At 42.7% G+C, this 18,832-nt stretch overlaps 1 protein-coding gene across 8 annotated transcripts in view; it reads left to right on the forward strand.

The window, feature by feature from the left end:
• DDC (dopa decarboxylase) overlaps positions 1-18,832 on the forward strand; it is a 107,498-nt gene that overhangs the window by 62,758 nt on the left and 25,908 nt on the right. For 7 of the 8 annotated variants that reach the window (XM_025379197.1, XM_025379198.1, XM_025379196.1 and 4 more), the window contains 3 exons: positions 1,283-1,349; positions 6,113-6,207; positions 9,989-10,056. In XM_025379197.1, coding sequence (XP_025234982.1) covers positions 1,283-1,349; positions 6,113-6,207; positions 9,989-10,056 — 230 coding nt within the window. Of the gene's footprint in view, positions 1-1,282; positions 1,350-6,112; positions 6,208-9,988; positions 10,057-12,043; positions 12,413-18,832 lie in introns of those variants that run through there. The other variant, XM_025379203.1, reaches the window with a different exon arrangement.

Genomic DNA, 18,832 nt, shown 5'->3' on the forward strand with positions numbered 1-18,832 from the left:
AAATTTCATTATCTAGACTACATGACATCCATAAATCAATTAGGCCCTTTGGTTTTGTAAACATAATGCGCGTTTCGATCCATTGGAGAGAGCTGTTTGAACTCAGCAATAGGTTTCAGCATCTATGCAATGTCCAGCAACGTGCAAATGCTCAGCCCAACACAAAACAATGAGACGGGGTCCCTGGTTTTGGGAGCACCATGGGTCTGGAGGGAGAGACAGACACGTGTGTGGGTACAACACAATCAGGCTGTGCCAGTGCGATCGTGACACCACAAGGTCCTCAGAGGTCGGGAGAGGCCACAGTGACTCCTAGCCTGCATTTTCTGAGTTGTGTGACTGACAGCACTCAATGCTTTCTCAGAACATCCCTTTTAAAATTATTTTCAATGTCAGCAGTGTTTTCTCATGACCTCCTGAGGGTTCAATTAATCTTTGGGAACAGTATCATTCAGAAAGAGAAAGGCAGAGGATTAAAGCTGGTAAATGATACTCTTGCTCAAAATCCTAGTGTGACTCTTAACTGATGCCAAAGGCTGTTCTGAAAGAAGCATTCCACGAGCGCCTTGGGCAATCTGGGCCCTGCTGGAGGGAGCCTCATCTCTACTGCGCTTGCTCTGCTCTGTGCATTGCACATGTGTGTATGCACACGCACACACGCACACACACACACAGACACACACACACACCCCAAACTAGGAAAAAACCCAGGCTTCTGCTCCATAGTAGTAACTATGTTCTTACTTTCTCTATATGTGTATATATATACACACACATATAGAGAGAGAAAATAAAATAAATATGCTTGTGTATATTTTAATTATAATTTAATTAGATTATAATTAAATTAAAATGCATATATGGAATATAAGAACATAGTTACACTAATGTTACATAGAATGTTAATTAAAATTTAACTAAAATATACACACATACATATATATGTATATTTAATAAGGTAGAATGTAGGTATCATTGTTCAGATGCTAGAATGCTTCATTTCTGCCCCAAGGCACCCTGGAAAAAATCTTTTGCAACTTCCCGGTTTCTAACCTCAGAGCTTAGTTTTCTGTCTGCAAATCTGTTCCTCTAAACCTGCTGTGATGCTTTCACCCAAAGATTCAATGTGTATCCATGGCCTTATGTTTCCACGTAGCAGACATTCATTGGGATCTTGGCTCATGGCCTTGGGTTGGACCATGGGGCAATGGTTGCTTGTGTGGAGGTTACAGCGGTGACTGGCACCTGGGGGATAAAAGGTTGTCTGCTTTTTACCCTCTAGGTGGTTGCCACCCTGGGGACCACAACGTGCTGCTCCTTTGACAATCTCTTAGAAGTCGGTCCTATCTGTAAGTATCTGATTCCATTTTCTTTTTGGAAAATGTTATCTGTATACGGGGAATTTAGCAAACCTTCCTCGTCGATCTCTTTCTTGTCACTAACTTCATATTGTGATGGTTTGCCCAGCTCTTCTCGTATTTGCAATAATAACACAAACCTCATTAGCTTGAACTCCATAAACTCAGAATTTGGGTGAATTGGAAAAAGCTGGGCTTGGGTCTACCAACACACTATTTGTAAGAAAAAATATTCCAAGCAATATAAAAGTTATGTAAAATTGCAGGCTATGTTGGCTCTGTTGAGGAGAATAAACTCTTCAAAATCTTAGAGTAACCACCCTCATATGTGGGTCATGCATACACCTTATTCGAGAATCGTCCACGCTTGAATTTAATTATTTGGTATAACCCTTTTTCACCTTTTTTGGAATTACTAAATGCAGTTAAGAAAATTGCCGAAGATAGTTTAGCAAATCAACACAATGAAACTGGATTTTGCCAAGGAATAATCTGTGCTTCAGATGTTTTCCTGGGTCACTCTCACCTCCTCCCTCCCTCATTCAGAGATCTTAGGTTTTCTCACTGAGACTAGGATGCTGTGTTTTCAAAAGGTGAACGTGAATGAGCAACTCTGTTTCTAGAGTTTCACCTTTGACATGTAGCTCTGGGAACTCAGCAGGCCTTGAAGCTGCTTCTGTGGACAGAAGAATCCTCGTAGAGCAGGGACACTGGCTCAGGGGCTCCGCCTGTATCTGTCCCTCTGGGATGGGAATGTTCTGACCGCTTGGCTGTGAGTGGAGCTGCCCAAGTAGGGCCTTCAGACCACATACCGGTGGCCTGTGCCAGATCCCACGCCAGCTACCAGGGATTTGGCTTCATCCTTAGTCTGCATAAGCCAAGCACAGTTCTCACCTCTCCTAACCCAAGAGTCACCCATGGTCCATACTCAGAGGAGTGGACCCTCCTCTCCTGGGCGTTGGCCTCCCCTCTTGGGGTCAGCAGCTGGGGAAGGCTGGTGCTCAAGGTGCAGGTGCCCTTGTGTGAGCTGGACATGGAATTGGTGACAAGGAAGCTAAGGTCCAGCCCAGGACCCACCCCTGAATCTTACATTCTGAGCTTCATTTATGCTCTCTGTAAAGTGAAGAGAAAAGCCCCACTTGGGCTCATAAAATAACAATATTTCCCCCCAGGATTACTCAGAGAATGAATTAATGCAGGGAAAATGCACCATCCCAAAGGTGGAGTGCATTGCTGCACAGCAAGGAAGGCAGTGCTGGGAACTACTGGGAGGTGGGTGGCATAGACTTACCCACTCTCACGGGGTTTTGCTCCACCGTGTATGCTGTGTGGTGCACAGCTGTAAGAACAACTGGCTGGAAGTGGTCGTGCACAGCCCCGGGCTGGGGAGAAGGGATAGAGCTGGCTGACTCAGGACTGCAGCCACAGCGCTGGCCTCGTCAGCTACAAGCCTTCATCAGCTCAGCCAAGCAACGTGGAGTCCTCTGACTCAGATGTCAGGCTAAGAACTGAATGTCCTGGCCAGTAGCCGGCTGATGTAATTCCCCAGGGCTATCGGATTTAAAGGGCTGAGGTCTTCTGCCGGACAGAGCCCACACGGCCTGCTGTCCCCTGGGCCCAATGCAGGCTGCCCGCTGGACCATGGAGATGACAGCCAGCGTGTGTCACCTGCCAGTCACAGTCCCCTGGATGGATCCAGCTCAGGCCTTCTTGCTGTCTCGGGGCCCCCTCTTCTTCTCAGAGGCTGAAAGCTGTGGACAGAGCTTGATTTATTATTTGTTTGGTTTGAAACACTGAGGTTGCTTTTGGGGTTGTGCAGAAGGAGCTGACATGGGTAAATGCCAAAACCCTTTCATTCATTGGCAGAATGCATAGGGGAGGTCAGTTTTGACAATTCCTTTTTTTCCTTTTTTCTTTTTCTTTTTTCTTTTTTGAGATGGAGTCTTCCTCTGTGGCCCAGGCTGGAGTGCAGTGGCACAATCTCAACTCACTGCAACATCTGCCTCCTGGGTTCAAGTGATTCTCCTGCCACAATTTTCCAGGTAGCTGGGATCACAGGCACACACCATCACGCCTGGCTAATTCTTATATTTTTATTAGAGATGGGGTTTCACCACATTGGCTAGGCTGGTCTCAAACTCCTGACCTCAGGTTATGTGCCTGCCTCAGCCTACCAGAGTGATGGAATTACAGGCATGAGCCACTGTGTCCAGCCAACAATTCCATTTTTATTGATGGTGGTATATTACTAACTGTTGGTAGTACCTTAACAATTAAGTCAGCACCTTTTTACCTACTTTCCCTCTCCTGTCCTATCACCAGATATTTAGCATTATCCAACTCCAAGTGGGACTGTTCCAAGAGCCTGAGCTGACCTTATTCTATAGTATGATTGGAATAATCAAACATAATTCAGATAAGTTATTCACCCACCATCATTTGACAAAGAAAACAAATCAGAAGATGGTTTTCTTCCAATTGCTGCCTTTGGAAAGACATTTTCTTTTTATTGCATGTGAAATGATTTGCCAGTGAGGGTGTTCAGATTGGTCTACTTGGATGGATCAGTTGTCTGGCAGGTTTTACTGAGAAGAAGATGAGATACGAAAAGTGGATAGCTGAAGTCAGTTAGGTTGCTGGTGGGGAAGTGGGGAAACTGAGGATGAGGGTATGGGCTGAGTTGGGGAGGCCATCTCAAGGAGTGAGGAAGGGAATAGCACAGGGCAAGCAGCCAAAGCTGCATCCTGAGGTGCCAGCATAACTGGAGGAGGATGTGCAGCTGGAGGGGCAGCCAGGTCTGCCTCAAGTTCCCGGGAAGTCTCACAAGGAAAGAGTCACTGGCAGCAGGAAGCTGGAGGGGTGTGAGACTGTCCCTTCCCTCCCCACTGCGGCAGCCTTGCCTCGGGGCTAGGTGTGCCTCTGGTGCATGCAACTGCTCAAGCTCTGGCCGAGGTCTCTGTGTCTGCCTGGTTCCTAGATGGGCCGTGCTATGCAGTGTGTGCTGTTAGCGGATCACATATGAGCCTCTGCAGAATGCAGAGGCATGCCCACAGCTCCGTGCATCCCTATGGAAACCAGAGAAGCCCTCCAGAGTCCACTTCCCTTGGGGGTCTGTAAGTTCCCTTCTGCAGGAGTTATAGGCCAACTGCAAGCTTAGAGGGAACACAGTCCTCCACAAAGTCACTGCTGATAAAAGACGTAAGGCATTTCAAAGCTTTGACTCAGTCTGCTCATCAGGATGAAAGCCCTTGGTTGGATCAAGGTCAAGTGTGTCCTGCGGACATGGATATCCACCCCAGGGCATGGGAGGCCAAAGGTCACAGAGCAGGGTAGACCTGAACCGAGGCTTAGGGGCTCATCACCTCCCCCAGAATCAGTCTCACCTGGTGCTTGCATAACCCCAGATGGATGCAGCAGTGAGCCAGGAAGAGCACAAGGCCTTAGGATTTACAGAGTTTCTCCTTGAGGAGTCACTCAGTAATCATGGGATATCCATCCCTGTAGCTCAGATCAGCGGTAAGGTTGAGAAGAACCTCAGATCCCATCATAAGATAGGTGTAAATTTGAAGCTTGCTGTAGTCTGAACGTTTGTGTCCACCCCAAAGTCCATTTGTTGGAATCCTAATCTAAGGTGATGGTACTGGAGGTGGGGCCTTCCAGTGGCCATGAGGTCACCACGGTGGAGCCCTCCTGATTGGGACTGTGACTAATTAGTGCCCCTGAGAGTCTCACGCCTCACTGCACAATGAGCACTGTGGATGGTGAGTGAACAATGAATCCATGGATCCCTACCTGTCAGGGGTCAGGTGCTGACCCTGACACCTACCCCACGGTGCCCTGACACTGGTATCCACCCTGTGAGGCTAGGGTGGCTGGCGCCCTCTCTGCAGACTTTCACCCTTCTACTCTTACTCTCCTGGCTGCCTACGGCTGAGAGGCAGCAACCATGGAAGTCACGTTTATTTCTCCCCTGCTCAGTGCTGGAGTCCTGGCAGGCACATTGTAAATATTCCCTCGTACTGTTTCATCTCCATCTTCCTGGGAGGAGAGTGAGGCTTGGAGAAGTAGATAGGGCCCCTTGGCTGGGGAACCGCTGGAAGCGGGAGTTGAGCCCAGATCTGTCAAAACTGAGGGAGCATGCTACACCTGTGGCTCTCCCAGCTCCTGAATGAGGCAGCCCCTGCCCACAAGGACAAGGCTGCTATGTATGGTTGGAAAACAGAAACCCTGTTCATGAAGGGAGCAGGGGATGGTCTAAGATGGTGTAAAATAAAGAACTTCACCTGGTGGTGGGGATGGGGTGGAGCAGGTAGAGGTCAGCGTGGACTGTGTGCAGAACCCCCTCGGGTGATGTTTGGGGGAGGACTTGAGAATGGATTAGCAAAGGGAACCGGGGAGGGAATTCCAGGTGGGTGGAAAGGGTGGTGTCGCTGGAGAGAAATGCAGGTGAGTAGCATGAGGCTGTCACATGATGGTCCCTCGGAGTTACACTTAGCCGCCAGGGTCAGGAGAGAAAACCAAGGGGTGCAGCTGCCTCCATTGTCCCTGGTGTGTGTCTGGGACCAGGAGCACACACACTGCCCTCAGCTTTCGAGCCTTCAAATGAGGGGGCCTTTTGGGGATTCAGCCATTAGTTCAGCAAATACTATTGGCATGCTCCACGCAAGAAGGGTGCTCAGACAGGGCGAGGTCAGCTGGCAGGCTCCATGGTGAGGCATCCGTCTGGGGACTCACGAGTTGCTTCTGGACTTTAGGCAACAAGGAAGACATGTGGCTGCACGTCGATGCGGCCTACGCAGGCAGTGCATTCATCTGCCCTGAGTTCCGGCACCTTCTGAATGGAGTGGAGGTAGGTGCGCCCTTCGCTCTCCCCAAGGCTGTTTTCACAGCGCTCTGTTATTGACCTCTCCCTTCATGAGGAGCTGACATCCAATTTCTCGCTATGGCGGTTTGTTTTAGCCAGTTATGTTTGAACCAATTCCCACTTCCTCAGAACAGGGGCTGAGAGCCTTCCCCAGTCATACAGCCTGTCCTCCTGAAATACTCCTGACACTTACAGTTCCATTTCAATCTACACAAATCCCAAACAGAAAGGATAGATGTTAGCTTATAAAACTGTGGGAAAGTAGGAATAAAATAAAAACTTAATGCACTTAAACTCAAAAGAGTAATTTAAAATACCAACCCGCAATTCCATACAATCTGGTTCAATATGACAGTCATGTTCTGCCCACACATCTGAACATGGTGTTCACTTTAACCAGTATTGAACGGGAAGCTACCAATGCATTTAAATGCCCCTAGGCAGTCTTCTGGAAATTGTAAAGCATGGTCTTTAATGCTAAGTGAAATGCCTGCTTCTTTCGAGAAGTAGCAGTCAAAATTATTGACCAATACTCTGCTTCTCCAAAAAGCAACAGAATGTAAATTGGTACAGACTTAACACAAAGAAATGACCTTATTGATATACTGTGGTGTGTTATTTCAGACTCAGTGGGATTTCATTTTGGTGGTGGCTCATAGGGTAGGAAGTCTCTCCTCCCCAAGAACTCAGCTTTGAATGCCATAGAGGGTCCTCAGAGGCAGTCTTTGGCAGTGTGTCCATGAGAAGGAGGTAGCAAAGCAGGGGAGCTGTGGCCCTGGCCAAGAAAGAAATGCTTTCTGCCAAGGGGCAGGAGGTGTCGTGAGACCTCACCCATGTGTGATGGAGGATGAAGGGCACAGTTCTCTGCATTAGACTCCTTTGTTTGAATCCTAGATTTATCCTTAGGACTAGCTGTGTACCCTTGGGTGAGTTAGATATCCTCCCTATGCCCCATAAAATAGATATCATAAGAATACATCCCGTGTGGGATTGTCGTCAGGGGTAGATGAGTTAATCATGTTTCAAGGGCTTAAAAACAGTGCCTGGCAGACAGTAAATACTAAACTTGCATTAGGTGCTTTTGTTATCTTCTACCATATGTTAGAAAAGCTTTCCCTTGACACCTTCCTCTGCTTGCATGTCAGACTTGCTAATCAATATTCTAATTACAACTTTGAATTCTCATAATGCTGTAATACCAGAAAAATGGGTACCAGAGGTATAGAATACAAATGGCCCCATCTTTGGAAAGAATAATCCTCTTACTACTAATGAACGAAGTAGTATTCTGGTTTATGTCTCCATCACATTCATTTGCTCATTCATTCAATAATTACTTGTTGAGTACTTAATACAACCTAGGACTTAGATGATGGATCCTTGCGGGTAAATAGAGCTTCCAAAGACTTATGTAAGTATTGGGGAGAGGGTATAGTATATGAGAAGTTCTTATAATGTGATGCCAGTACCCAGCTGATATAGTTCATTGCCGGTAGCTAGTTTGATGGGTATTTGGTGCTGGGAAGTGAAGAATAAATCTCTGTATCATATAAATGCATGGTATTAGGGAGATAATCTCCATTATTTGAAATATCTTTCCTGGGACAGTTTCAAGGGAGGAAGGGCTAAACGATCCTCTGGGATTTATGCGCCCTCCCCAAGGCTGGCCTGAGCTCGATGCTCTTTTCTAACTCTGGGTATCGGGTTTAGGGCTCATGATCTTTTCCTACCACTGCTCTTCTCTTCCCCATGAACTGACAACTTGAGGTTTCATCTTTCATAGAAGGGTGCCTCATTGTCAGAGCACCGCAGCAATGGGCATTCCAGCCAGACCCTATCAGCAGCAGACAGGATTTCATGCTCTACAATGAGTCATTACCATTTTCCCTGCATTATTGCTCCTTTCCGTGCCCAGCTGAGGGCTGCGCGTTTCAGTGGGGCAGATAAGGAGGCTGCAATATCCTGTTGTGGCCCTGCCCTTGGAGATAAGAACCTTTCTCTCCATCGGCAGAAGGAAAATATCACTGCTGGGTAATGAGAGAAGTTTAAACAGATCAGCCCCATAGGAGGGAACTCATAAAACTCCTAGCAAACAGAGCCCCTCTTTAACCTTTTGTCTCCTTTTATCAACAAACGAAACTTGCTGTAATTTCCTGTCCCTTTCTCAAAATTACTTTTATTGAAACCTAGAAGGAAATGAATCTGGGTCTCCAGAGCAGGTTGATGTGTAAGGTTATCATCCACCCACCAAATGTCTCCCAGGACGGCCCCCCCCCCAGGCCCCTCAAGCCTCTGCTGCTTCCTTGGTGCACATCCCTGGAACCAAGTAGACAGGAGGTGCCCAAGGGCCTTGGGAAGACTGAAAAGTTTCCCAGTAGGAGAGTCGGCCAGACTGGGGCCTCACTGCAGCAGCCACCTTTATTTCAGTATCAATTATGAATCTAGCCCCACGGCCAAATCCCTGGCCATTAAGGTGGACCCTGTTCCTATTCACCAGTCAGATGATAAACCAGGACATGCATTTGAAAAACCAGGACATGCATTTGAAAAAGAAAGCACCATTTATGACAGCTCAGTGAAAACGCAGAGTGTCCTCCTCTACCACTCTTGGTAGTTGATATCTCTTATTTTCTCCTTGAAAATAGGGTAGCCCCTAACACTGATGCACGCAGCCAGAGCCGGTTGTTCACATTTGTTACCCAGGATCTTCCAGCCAGGGAGTCTGTAGCTGTTAGGAATACAATGAACTTGAGTATTGTCTTTAAGAATAAAGGAGCTGGTCGGGTGCAGTCGCTCACACCTGTAATCCCAGTACTTTGGGGGGCTGAGGCAAGAGGATGGCTTAAGCCCAGGAGTTTGAGATCAGCCTGGGCAACATATTGAGACACCCTGTCTCTACAAACAAAATTTTAAAAATTAGCTGTGTGTGGTGGCACATGCCTGTAGTCCCAACTACTTAGGAAGCTAAGGCAGGAGGATCGCTTGGGCTTGGGAGGTTGAGGCTGCAGTGAGCCATGTTCATGCCGCTGGACTCCAGCCTGGGCAACAAAGTAAGACCCTGTCACTCAAAAAAAAAAAAAAAAAGAGAGAGAGAGAGAGAGAGACATTTAGGTAAATGGGGAGAATTATTGATATGTTACAGCAATGCTGGCAAAAGAACACATCAATTAAATGAAAACTGGGTTTATCCCTACCTACTGTAGAGTAGTTATAAAATTTCCTCTTTCCCACTGTTTATCACGACACTTGTAGTCCGAGAACTTTGCTAGCTCAGCGCGTGGAAGGAACATCAAGCATAAAGTATTTCACAGGCCAAATCAGTACAATTCCTGTACATTGTACTTGTGAAGGACAATTCCGATTTTTCCAAATATTCCAGTAATTTAAAATATAACATGGATACATTTTATGTCACATTAGATTATGTAAATTTGAAAGTGCTTTTCATTTGGAAATATAAACTTTTAATTTTAAAATTCTTGTTCCATTTTATGGGGGTACAGTCTAGATATAGCAAAACATACAAATCAACTCTAAATACATATACCCCCATGTACTTACCACTCAGATCGAGTAGAACAATTCCAGCACTTCAGAAGACTCCCCTGCCCACTGCAAGTTACTACTCCCCTGGGAAACCTTACCTGGCCTCTATCACTATGGATTAGTCGTGCCATAAACTTATATTATCATGTATGGGGTCTTCTTTATAATTAAACATTTATAAGGAAATCGTTTTCTTTTTCTTATTCTTGTTCTTTGGCAGTTCGCAGATTCATTCAACTTTAATCCCCACAAATGGCTATTGGTGAATTTTGACTGCTCTGCCATGTGGTAAGTTTCCCTGCTCACAGATGTCAGTTGCCTGTCCCCACTGCTCTTCCGAGGTGACGGTGCATTTGAAAGAAGCTGGCAGGGAAGATGCCAGAGCCAAAGGGGTACAATAGTCACTTAGCTCACTGCTTGCTGCCATTTCTGAACCCTTGATGCAATGATTGCTAATTCTTAGCCTCGCTGGAAACTTTTATCTAGGGAATATCATTGCAACATACTGGCATAAGAAATGAGAAGCCTAAAAAAGACAATCTGTAATTTGATTTATCCAGCATTAACAGAAAACAAATGCAAGTACACACTTCTAATTCAGTAGCTTCTGTGTTTTCATTCTTAGATTTGTAACCAGTCTTAGCCTAATGCTAAGTTCAAGCAATCTGAGTTCAAATGCTTAAAAGTATTTGCCAAGGCCGGGTGTGGTGGCTCATGCCTGTAATCCCAGCACCTTGGGAGGCCGAGGCGAGTGGATCACCTGAGGTCAGGAGTTCGAGACCAGCCGGGCCAACATGGTGAAACCCCCGTGTCTACTAAAAATACAAAAAATTAGCTGGGCGTGGTAGTGCACACCTGTAATCCCAGCTACTCAGGAGGCTGAGGCAGGAGAATCACTTGAACCTGGGAGGCAGAGGTTGCAGTGAGCCGAGATCATGCCACTGCACTCCAGCCTTGGCGACAGAACAAGACTCTGTCTTAAAAAAAAAAGTATTTGTGAAGGAAAAATAATAGTAACCATGTTTCCTAAGAATTTCCCTGGAAATTCTTAAAAACAGCACGATAATACCTTGGTGATATTTAGAATTAGAAAAAGAACTAAAGCATTAAAGTGGGTGATATTACACCACCTACACAATGTTTAAAGAATAATGATGATGGGCAGTGGTACAGGGACACTAGAAACTGGCTTCTGTAACTTTTTAATGTAAGAAATTGATTGACTGATCATAGGGCCAGGAGGATTTGCATGAATTTTGTACAGTATGCAAAATTTTCCAAATTTTCAGAGGGCTTTGTAAAATTGTTCAGTATGTAATTAAGTAAATAACTTTTCACTTTCCTCCTAAGCATGAGGAAAGCAGCTTTTATACAAAACAACTAATGTCAGCTCTCGAGGTCACCAAAATATCTGTTTGCCCTTTCTCTTTTCTTTCTTTCTTTCTTTTTTTTTTTTTTTTTTTAAAGGCAAACCACATTTCTAGTCCTTTACTTGTATACAAATCAATTTTTTTTGGTCAGTCTTTTCACCCAAACTTCTGCTATATAATTTTAAGACCAGTTGGTGTGTGGGCATTTCAGACTTAATTTTGTCTGAAATAAGTATTTATGAAAGCCATGGTTGTTATGAATGTGAGTATTCTTTTGTATTCTTGTGGTTGTGTTTTTCTCTTTCACCCAAGGTGGAACACAGTGAGGACAGTTTGCACCGTGTGCCAGAGGTCTCTTTATTCGAGGGGTAATTTTGATTGACATGTAAATCCGCTCTGCTGAGGTTTTTGGTCAGTGGAGAAAATTCTCTAAGAGAGCTGGAGTTGGGAGGGACCAGGCAGAGCATCTGCAGGCTCTGGCGGGAACAAGTGGCTCTCCCCGGATGCTTTTGTTTTGCAAGGGGCAGGCGTCCTCAGATGCCTTCCACAAAGGAAGCCCTAGAACTACCCTGGAGCAGGGCGAGGGCTGATGGGGCTGTCCAGAAGAGAGGTTCTCATGCACCCTGAGGCTGTCCCCAATGCCTGGATAAAACAGTAATATCAACAAGGCTGTTAGTGACTGCAGATAGGTAAGTCCAGGCTCCCTTCTAAGTCCCTAACCTCTTGTAGCTCTCTGGACTCCCACGACAGTCCTGCGATGGGGGACACAGATATTTCCACACTCTCATTACAGATGAGGAAACTGAAGCGGTCAGGGACCAGAAATATTTTGGGTCCCTAACCTTGGAGGCAAATATTGACACACGATAAGAAGGAGTGTAATGAATGCAGCATCCTACCCTCAGGTGCAGACAACTAGTGCCTATATTAAGGCTGAGAGAAAACCTGCTTAGTCAGTGTGGGGGTGAGAAGGAGTCGAGCCTTTCGGGATGTGGAGTGCCTGCTGCAGAGCTGATGCCCCAAGGCTGCCGCAGATGCTACAGAGCTGATGCAAGTGAGCTGGCGGCTATGTGCTCATCTGTCCCAGACAGCTCCTTCCCCGGCACTCGGGGTTCAGTTCAGCCACCAGCCTGTGAGGGGGAAATTTGACAAAGTGGAGGTGACGTAGGGAGGAGACACCGGACACACAGGAATGAGGCCAGGCCATTTGGAAAAGGGAGAGAGGACAGAGGGTGATTAGCCTGGAGAAGGAATTACACGTAAGCCCTAAGACACAAGAGAGGCCTGTGGTGTCTGGAAGTGTGCCGGGAGAGAAAGGCGATGGAGTTAGTTCCCATCCTCTGGGGCGGGCGGCAGTGGTGGGGCGGGGTGGTTGCAATACTTGAGGAGCCTCTTCCCTTCCTATGGGCTTGAAAGGCTACAAAACACATTTTTAAATTACAATAGCGACTGTGGTGTTTCTCTCCTGAGCCGGTACGTTCTCGACAGAACAGGGGTCAAATCATTTGGTGAGGTGTCGTGTACCTGGAAAAATCAGATCTCTCCTAAACCCAAGGTTTTGTCCCATGATACTATAAAAATGGCATGAATGTTGATGGATGAAGTCTGATTTTTGAAGGATTTGTGTTTTAACACAGAAATTGCTGGTCTTTACTGTTTGGGAGCACTGTGCCTGCATTAGTTGGCTAGGGCTGGCTTAACAAAGTACCACGGACAAATGGCTTAAACAAGAGATGATTTCTTTCAGTCCCAGAGGCCAGAGGTCTGAGATAAAGCCATTAGCAGGCTGGTTTCTTCTGAGGCCTCTCTCCTGGGCTTGCAGATGGCTGTGTTCTCCCTGTCCTCACATGGTCTTCCTTCTGTTTATCTGTGTCAGAATTTCCTCTTCTTATAAGGACACCAGTCCCATTGGATTAGGGCCTGTTAACCAAGAAATATCTGAGACAGGTCTCAATCAATTTGGATATTTATTTTGCTAAGGTTAGGGACATTCCTGGAAGAATAAACATGAAATCACAGAAACAGGGTGTGGTCTGTGTCTTTCTCCAAAGATGATTTTGAGGCCATCAGTATTTAAAGGGGAAGGCAGGCTGGAGGGGAAAGAGGGAGGGTAAGGTCACATTACTGAATCCACGTGTTGTGAGAGGAAAGGAGCAGGTAGGGGAATAGTCAATGATGTATTTGTCTTCACGCTCAGTAAATCAGCTCTTTTTATAAGATAAGGTGAGCATAGAGTAGCTGCCCATAGAGATATTTAACCTTTTATCTGTAGCTTTCTCCTTCGGCACAAAAGGAAAGGTATCTTCTTGCATGAAAGCATCCAGCTTATTTTTTTTTTCCTTTGGCATAGAAAATTGAGGCACCGAGTTTTTATTTTCCATTCACATTTCTCCCCCTCCCTTTTTTAAAAAAGTCTTGCAGAAAATGCATTTTAGAAGAAAATGCTTCCCTAGCCTTGGGTTTTATCTGGCCTCTTGTGATTAAGACCGTTTATTTCTAGAGAGATAAGTCCCACATTGTTAGGAAAGCTCATTTTTCGCTGGTTGTAGTCTCACGACCCATGAAGAAATAAAATAGGTGGAGGAAGAGAGAGAGAAAAAAACCAAACAAACATAAAGGGAGAACAGTCCTGGAAAACTGATATAAGCCGTGTTACTCTGAAGTCCCTATGTCAGTAGGCAGGTATGAAAGTGGTTTACGTATATAAATAAGTTCTTGTTATTTTCTTCCAAAGTTGACGTTGTCTAGCTTCAGTTTACAGGGCTTTAAGAAAAGCATAGCTTAATATTTAGTGATTTCAAATCATGATTAAAAAGGCAAAGAAAGAAGGAAAAAAAAAACCTGACGACATTATTTTGCAGAATTGTAGCCAGGAAAAATTTTAGAATTCAGTCCAAATTGTAGAAAATAATAAAAACGGACAAACATTAGGCAAGGCTAGAATCTAATTACAGATGTACTATAGTTTATTTTGAAACATAATTTTTCTCTTTCCAGTTCCCCAATTTTATTAAATACAAAATTATAACAGGGCTAATTTATTTGTAAAATAAGTTTTAGTTCTATTATGATTGGCTTTATTATTTGAATAAAGTTAAGCAAGAATAATCATTTGCTATATAGGTTTGCTCTCTCGCTCTTTTTGTTTGTTTGTTTTTTTAAATTGGTTTTGTTGGAACCTTTTCATAAATAATCTAAGATTTAGACCTTTTGTTGTTGTTGTTGTTGTTGAGACAGAATCTCCCTCTGTTGTCCAGGTTGAAGTGCAGTGGCATGATCTTGGCTCAGTGGCATGATCTCAGCTCACTGCAACCTCCACCTCCCGGGTTCAAGCAATTCTCCTGCCTCAGCCTCCTGAGCAGCTGGAACTACAGGTGCCCACCACCATGCCTGGCTAATTTTTTGTATTTTTAGTAGAGATAGGATTTCACCATGTTAGCCAGAATGGTCTCGATCTCCTGACCTCATGATCCACCCACCTCATGATACACCCACCTCAGCCACCCAAAGTGCTGAGATTACAGGCATGAGCCACCATGCCCAGCTGATTTAGACCTTTTTAAAAGCCTCAGTCCCAGCCAAGGATTTTTCTGTGCCTATACATACCTGTGTGAACTGGTTGAATTCTGAATTCTTCTCCTTTCAAGGTCCCAGGAAAACTTAAGGTTTCTAGCCCTGTCAGAAAGTGACATTTTTTACTTACCACAGGTCAGGACCCTGTAAAGGACAAGGTATGGGGCCAGTTTTTCTAAGGGGCTTTTATTAGCTTTGTAGGTCACACTTATTTTCTCAAGGCAATCTGAAAATGTCATTCCAATCAAAGCCTTGGTAAAATAACCAGTGACAGAATAGGACCACACACCGGTCATTATAAAATAAGTCATTCGTTTAGCCAAAGTGATAACTCAAAGATTTCACAAAAAAGGGAAACATCTTTATTCTTTGAGAGAAGAGACTTGCTTTTCTAAACAATAAACTCTAATAAAGACAGTATCAGGCTAATTAAACTTGTCTCTCAAATTTTATAAACAAATCTTTTAAATTTTAATCATCTTGACCAAAATTTATAATTTCCATAAATCTTTTTATAACCTTTTACAATTTTTTAATTAAAGAATGGGTTAATGTCCCAAGAAAACCTTGTTAATCTGGCATACGGACACAGATGCTGGTCTTGCATCAGTGTGCCTTTGATATTAGTGTGCCTTTGATATTGATGTGCCTTTGATATTAGCGTTTAATTTATAGAGAAACTAAACTAATTTTCTCTCTCAAGATCAGCTCTTTCAATCTTATGGTCCACCTCTTCTGTGATAGTCCCTGGGCCTAGAAGGGTTGAATAGTTTTAATTTCTGACCCTGTGTCTCATGAACACAGTTTATTTTGATTGTCATTTTCTCCTCAGTCTGAAGATGAGGCTTTTTAACTGTTGTCAGTGTTTAAGATTTAACTGGACTTGGTGTCTTTTTTAGATCCAGGAGTCAAAGTCCGGTAACAGTACAATGACTTTAGAAGCAATACATGAAGTTATGTGGATGTAATAACCTTAATTTTTTAAATCTCAGTTTTCGTAGGACTCTAGTTAGACATAGGAAGAGTGCATTCTGTGTCATAAGTGAAAGTTTTCTATTTCATAGAAGAATTTAGAGAATAATATAGGAAGAAAGCATTTGCTTTAGGCTGGGTGTGGTGGCTCATGCCTGTAATCCCAGCATTTTGGGAGGCCAAAGTGGGAGGATCGCGTGAGATCAGGACTTTGAGACCAGCCTGGCCAACATGGTGAAACCCCATCTCTACTACAAATACAAAAATTAGCCAGACGTGGTGGTGTGTGTCTGTAATCCCGGCTACCCTGGAGGCTGAGGCACAAGAATCTCTGGAAGCCAGGAAACAGAGGCTGCAGTGAGCTGAGATGGTGCCACTGCACTCCAGCCTGGGTGACAGAGCAAGACTCCATCTCAAAAACAAACAAACAAACATAGAAAACCATTCACTTTAGACCTTTAAGATAAAATATATTTTTAAATCAGCCCACAACGTCAGTCAGAACCAGAAGGGAAAAAATTAAAGGATCTGATAAAAAGTTGAAAGAGTTACTACCTCAGGCTCTCTTGAAGGGGAGAGAAAGCTGAAAACAGTGAGATGAAATTAAAGTTGAAATTTTGGTTTATGAAAATTAAAATGTCTTATAATTTTATTAAGAATAAATCAGTACCTTAAGAAAATTTAGTTGTTCTAACCAATTTTTTAGTTTATTAGTGTATTTTTAGTATCAAAACCCAATTTCTAGAAAGACTATTATAAATAATTTTTTCTAATTATAGCCAACTCGATCACAAACATTTTTTCATAAATTCTCTTTTTATAAACCTTATTATGACTTATACAAACCATTTACTGAATACTTGGAGTTTTTGTTTTATCCTAAATACCCTCTTTTTTTAAATAACCAGTGATTTTATTTTAGGACAAAAAAATTATCATACAACATTTTTGTCATGTGGAATTATTTTCCTTTTAATCTTTCTTACATATTTATAACATTTTTTGCATCTCTTTTATTTACTGGTTCCTTTTACCTTGTTTTAGAGTGACCTTTAAATAATTGAATTAGACAAAAATTATTTCTTTTTAATAAGAACACATTGTTTTTTAGAAAAACATTTTCTTATAATTTTTTTTAATTGGAAATGACCCAGACATTTAAGCAATATCTATTATTTTGTTTAATGTAACTTTAGGTTCTAAATTATATGTCAAGTTTTTTTTTAACAAGCATTTGTTCTATTATATTTATCTAATTCATTTTTTAATAGATTACTTATAAAAACTGATGGTCATCATTTAAAGTTATTTCCCTCCTAACCAATTTTATAGCCTGTGAATTTCAGGTGTTTACCAATGTAAAATATGTAAGGTTAAATAAATGTGTTTGTTTTTTCTTTTTGCCAAATAATTCAGGATTAACTGTTTGCTGTTAAACCAACAATATTAAATGCCTTACTTACCAAAAATTACACAAAGATAATTCTCTTTTGGGCTGCATTTATGGCTTTATAACCCTCATTCCAAATATTGACGCCTTATAATATTCAGCAAAGATAAATATAAAACTACTTGACCAATAAATCTAAACAATAATATGTGTTGACAGTTCTTAAGGCTTTCTAATTTTATTTTGCCAATAATTTTAAAGCCAGCTTATTTGTTAAAAATTAATTCAAGTCATGTGAACTTGAAAAGCATTTGGATTATTTACTAAATTTATGAGTTCTCCTTTATTTTTAAGCCAATTTGGTACCTTGTGGCCACAACACATAACAAAACACATGTATATATACATAAACACACCTAAGCACACAGTCATGCAAATAAAGATTCTATAGCTTTTACTTCAGAACTCTAGCCACGATATATCAATACAGACTCATGAGTTTACAAAAAAACGGTTGGATAGAAACAGTGGTTTTTATCTCAATGCCAGTAGAAAGGTCCTCTAAACTAGAGAAATATATTTTCTTAAGTAAAAAACATGTCCTCACGTTTTTTATAAACTTTACCAAAAATACCTTACTATATACTACTAACCCTAATTCTCAGTCTCAGTGAAAAATCAAGGATTACTTAATTTAATATAATATGACTTTAAGTTTTCAAATTACTGGAGAGAGTTTTGAGACTAAATTTACCAAATTAAACTTACCAAAGATTACTAAAACTATATGAACTGAAAAGCTTCTGAGCTAGTTGCTATTAGTCGGACAGAAACTTAACTTTTCTTTAGGCCAATTAATTAGAACTGTTTCATGTAATTGGTAGTGAAATATTATTTCCACATGACACATACGAATGTATAGACGTAATAGACCCAGACGGAGGCAGATCTTATATATTTAAAATTTTTCATTTGCCTGTTTTCAAAAATGTTCTTTTTCCTACTTTAGACTCTTAAAGTAGTCTGGAGGGAAAGAGGGAGGGTATGGTAATCCACGTGTTGCAAGAGAAAAGGAGCAGGTAGGGAAATAGTTAATTATGTATTCATCTCCCACTCAGTAAAATGGCACTTTACAACAAGATACGATGAACTTAGAGTAGTTACCTGTGGGGACATTTAACCTTTTAGCTGTAGCTCTCTACTTAGGAGCAAAAGGAAAGGCAACTCCTTGCATGACTCAGCTTTGAGCTTAATTTTTCCTTTTGGCAGAGTGAATTGGGGTCCCAGGTTTTTATTTGCCTTTCAAAGCCCACACTGGATGACCTCATTTTACTAAATCACCTCTTAAAGGCCTTATCTTCAGTCAGTCACATTCTGAGGTCCTGGGAGTTGAAACTTCAACATACGAATGCAGAGGAAGGGGCACATAATTTGGTCCATAACGGCACTCACAAGAAATCACTAGTTAGAGCCATAAGCCTTATATCTAAGGTTTTAAACCAGATCAGCTTATTTTAAACTCCACAATCTTAATGATCATCTGATTACTGATTTGTTTATTTGATTCGTATGAAAGTTATATTTTCATTTGATCTCACTATACCCAAACACCCACGTCCCCGTTTTTTCCTCATTTTTCTTACCACCAAAGAATTTTATTTTTTTCATTCCACAGTGGATAGTCTTCACATTGCCTTGCTGACACAGCGGCCTGTGCTGTATCTCACAGTATGCAAACCAAGAGTGCATGCACGCAAAG

Source organism: Theropithecus gelada, chromosome 3 (assembly GCF_003255815.1).
Source record: "Theropithecus gelada isolate Dixy chromosome 3, Tgel_1.0, whole genome shotgun sequence".
In the NCBI taxonomy this organism is placed as follows: Eukaryota; Metazoa; Chordata; class Mammalia; order Primates; family Cercopithecidae; genus Theropithecus; species Theropithecus gelada.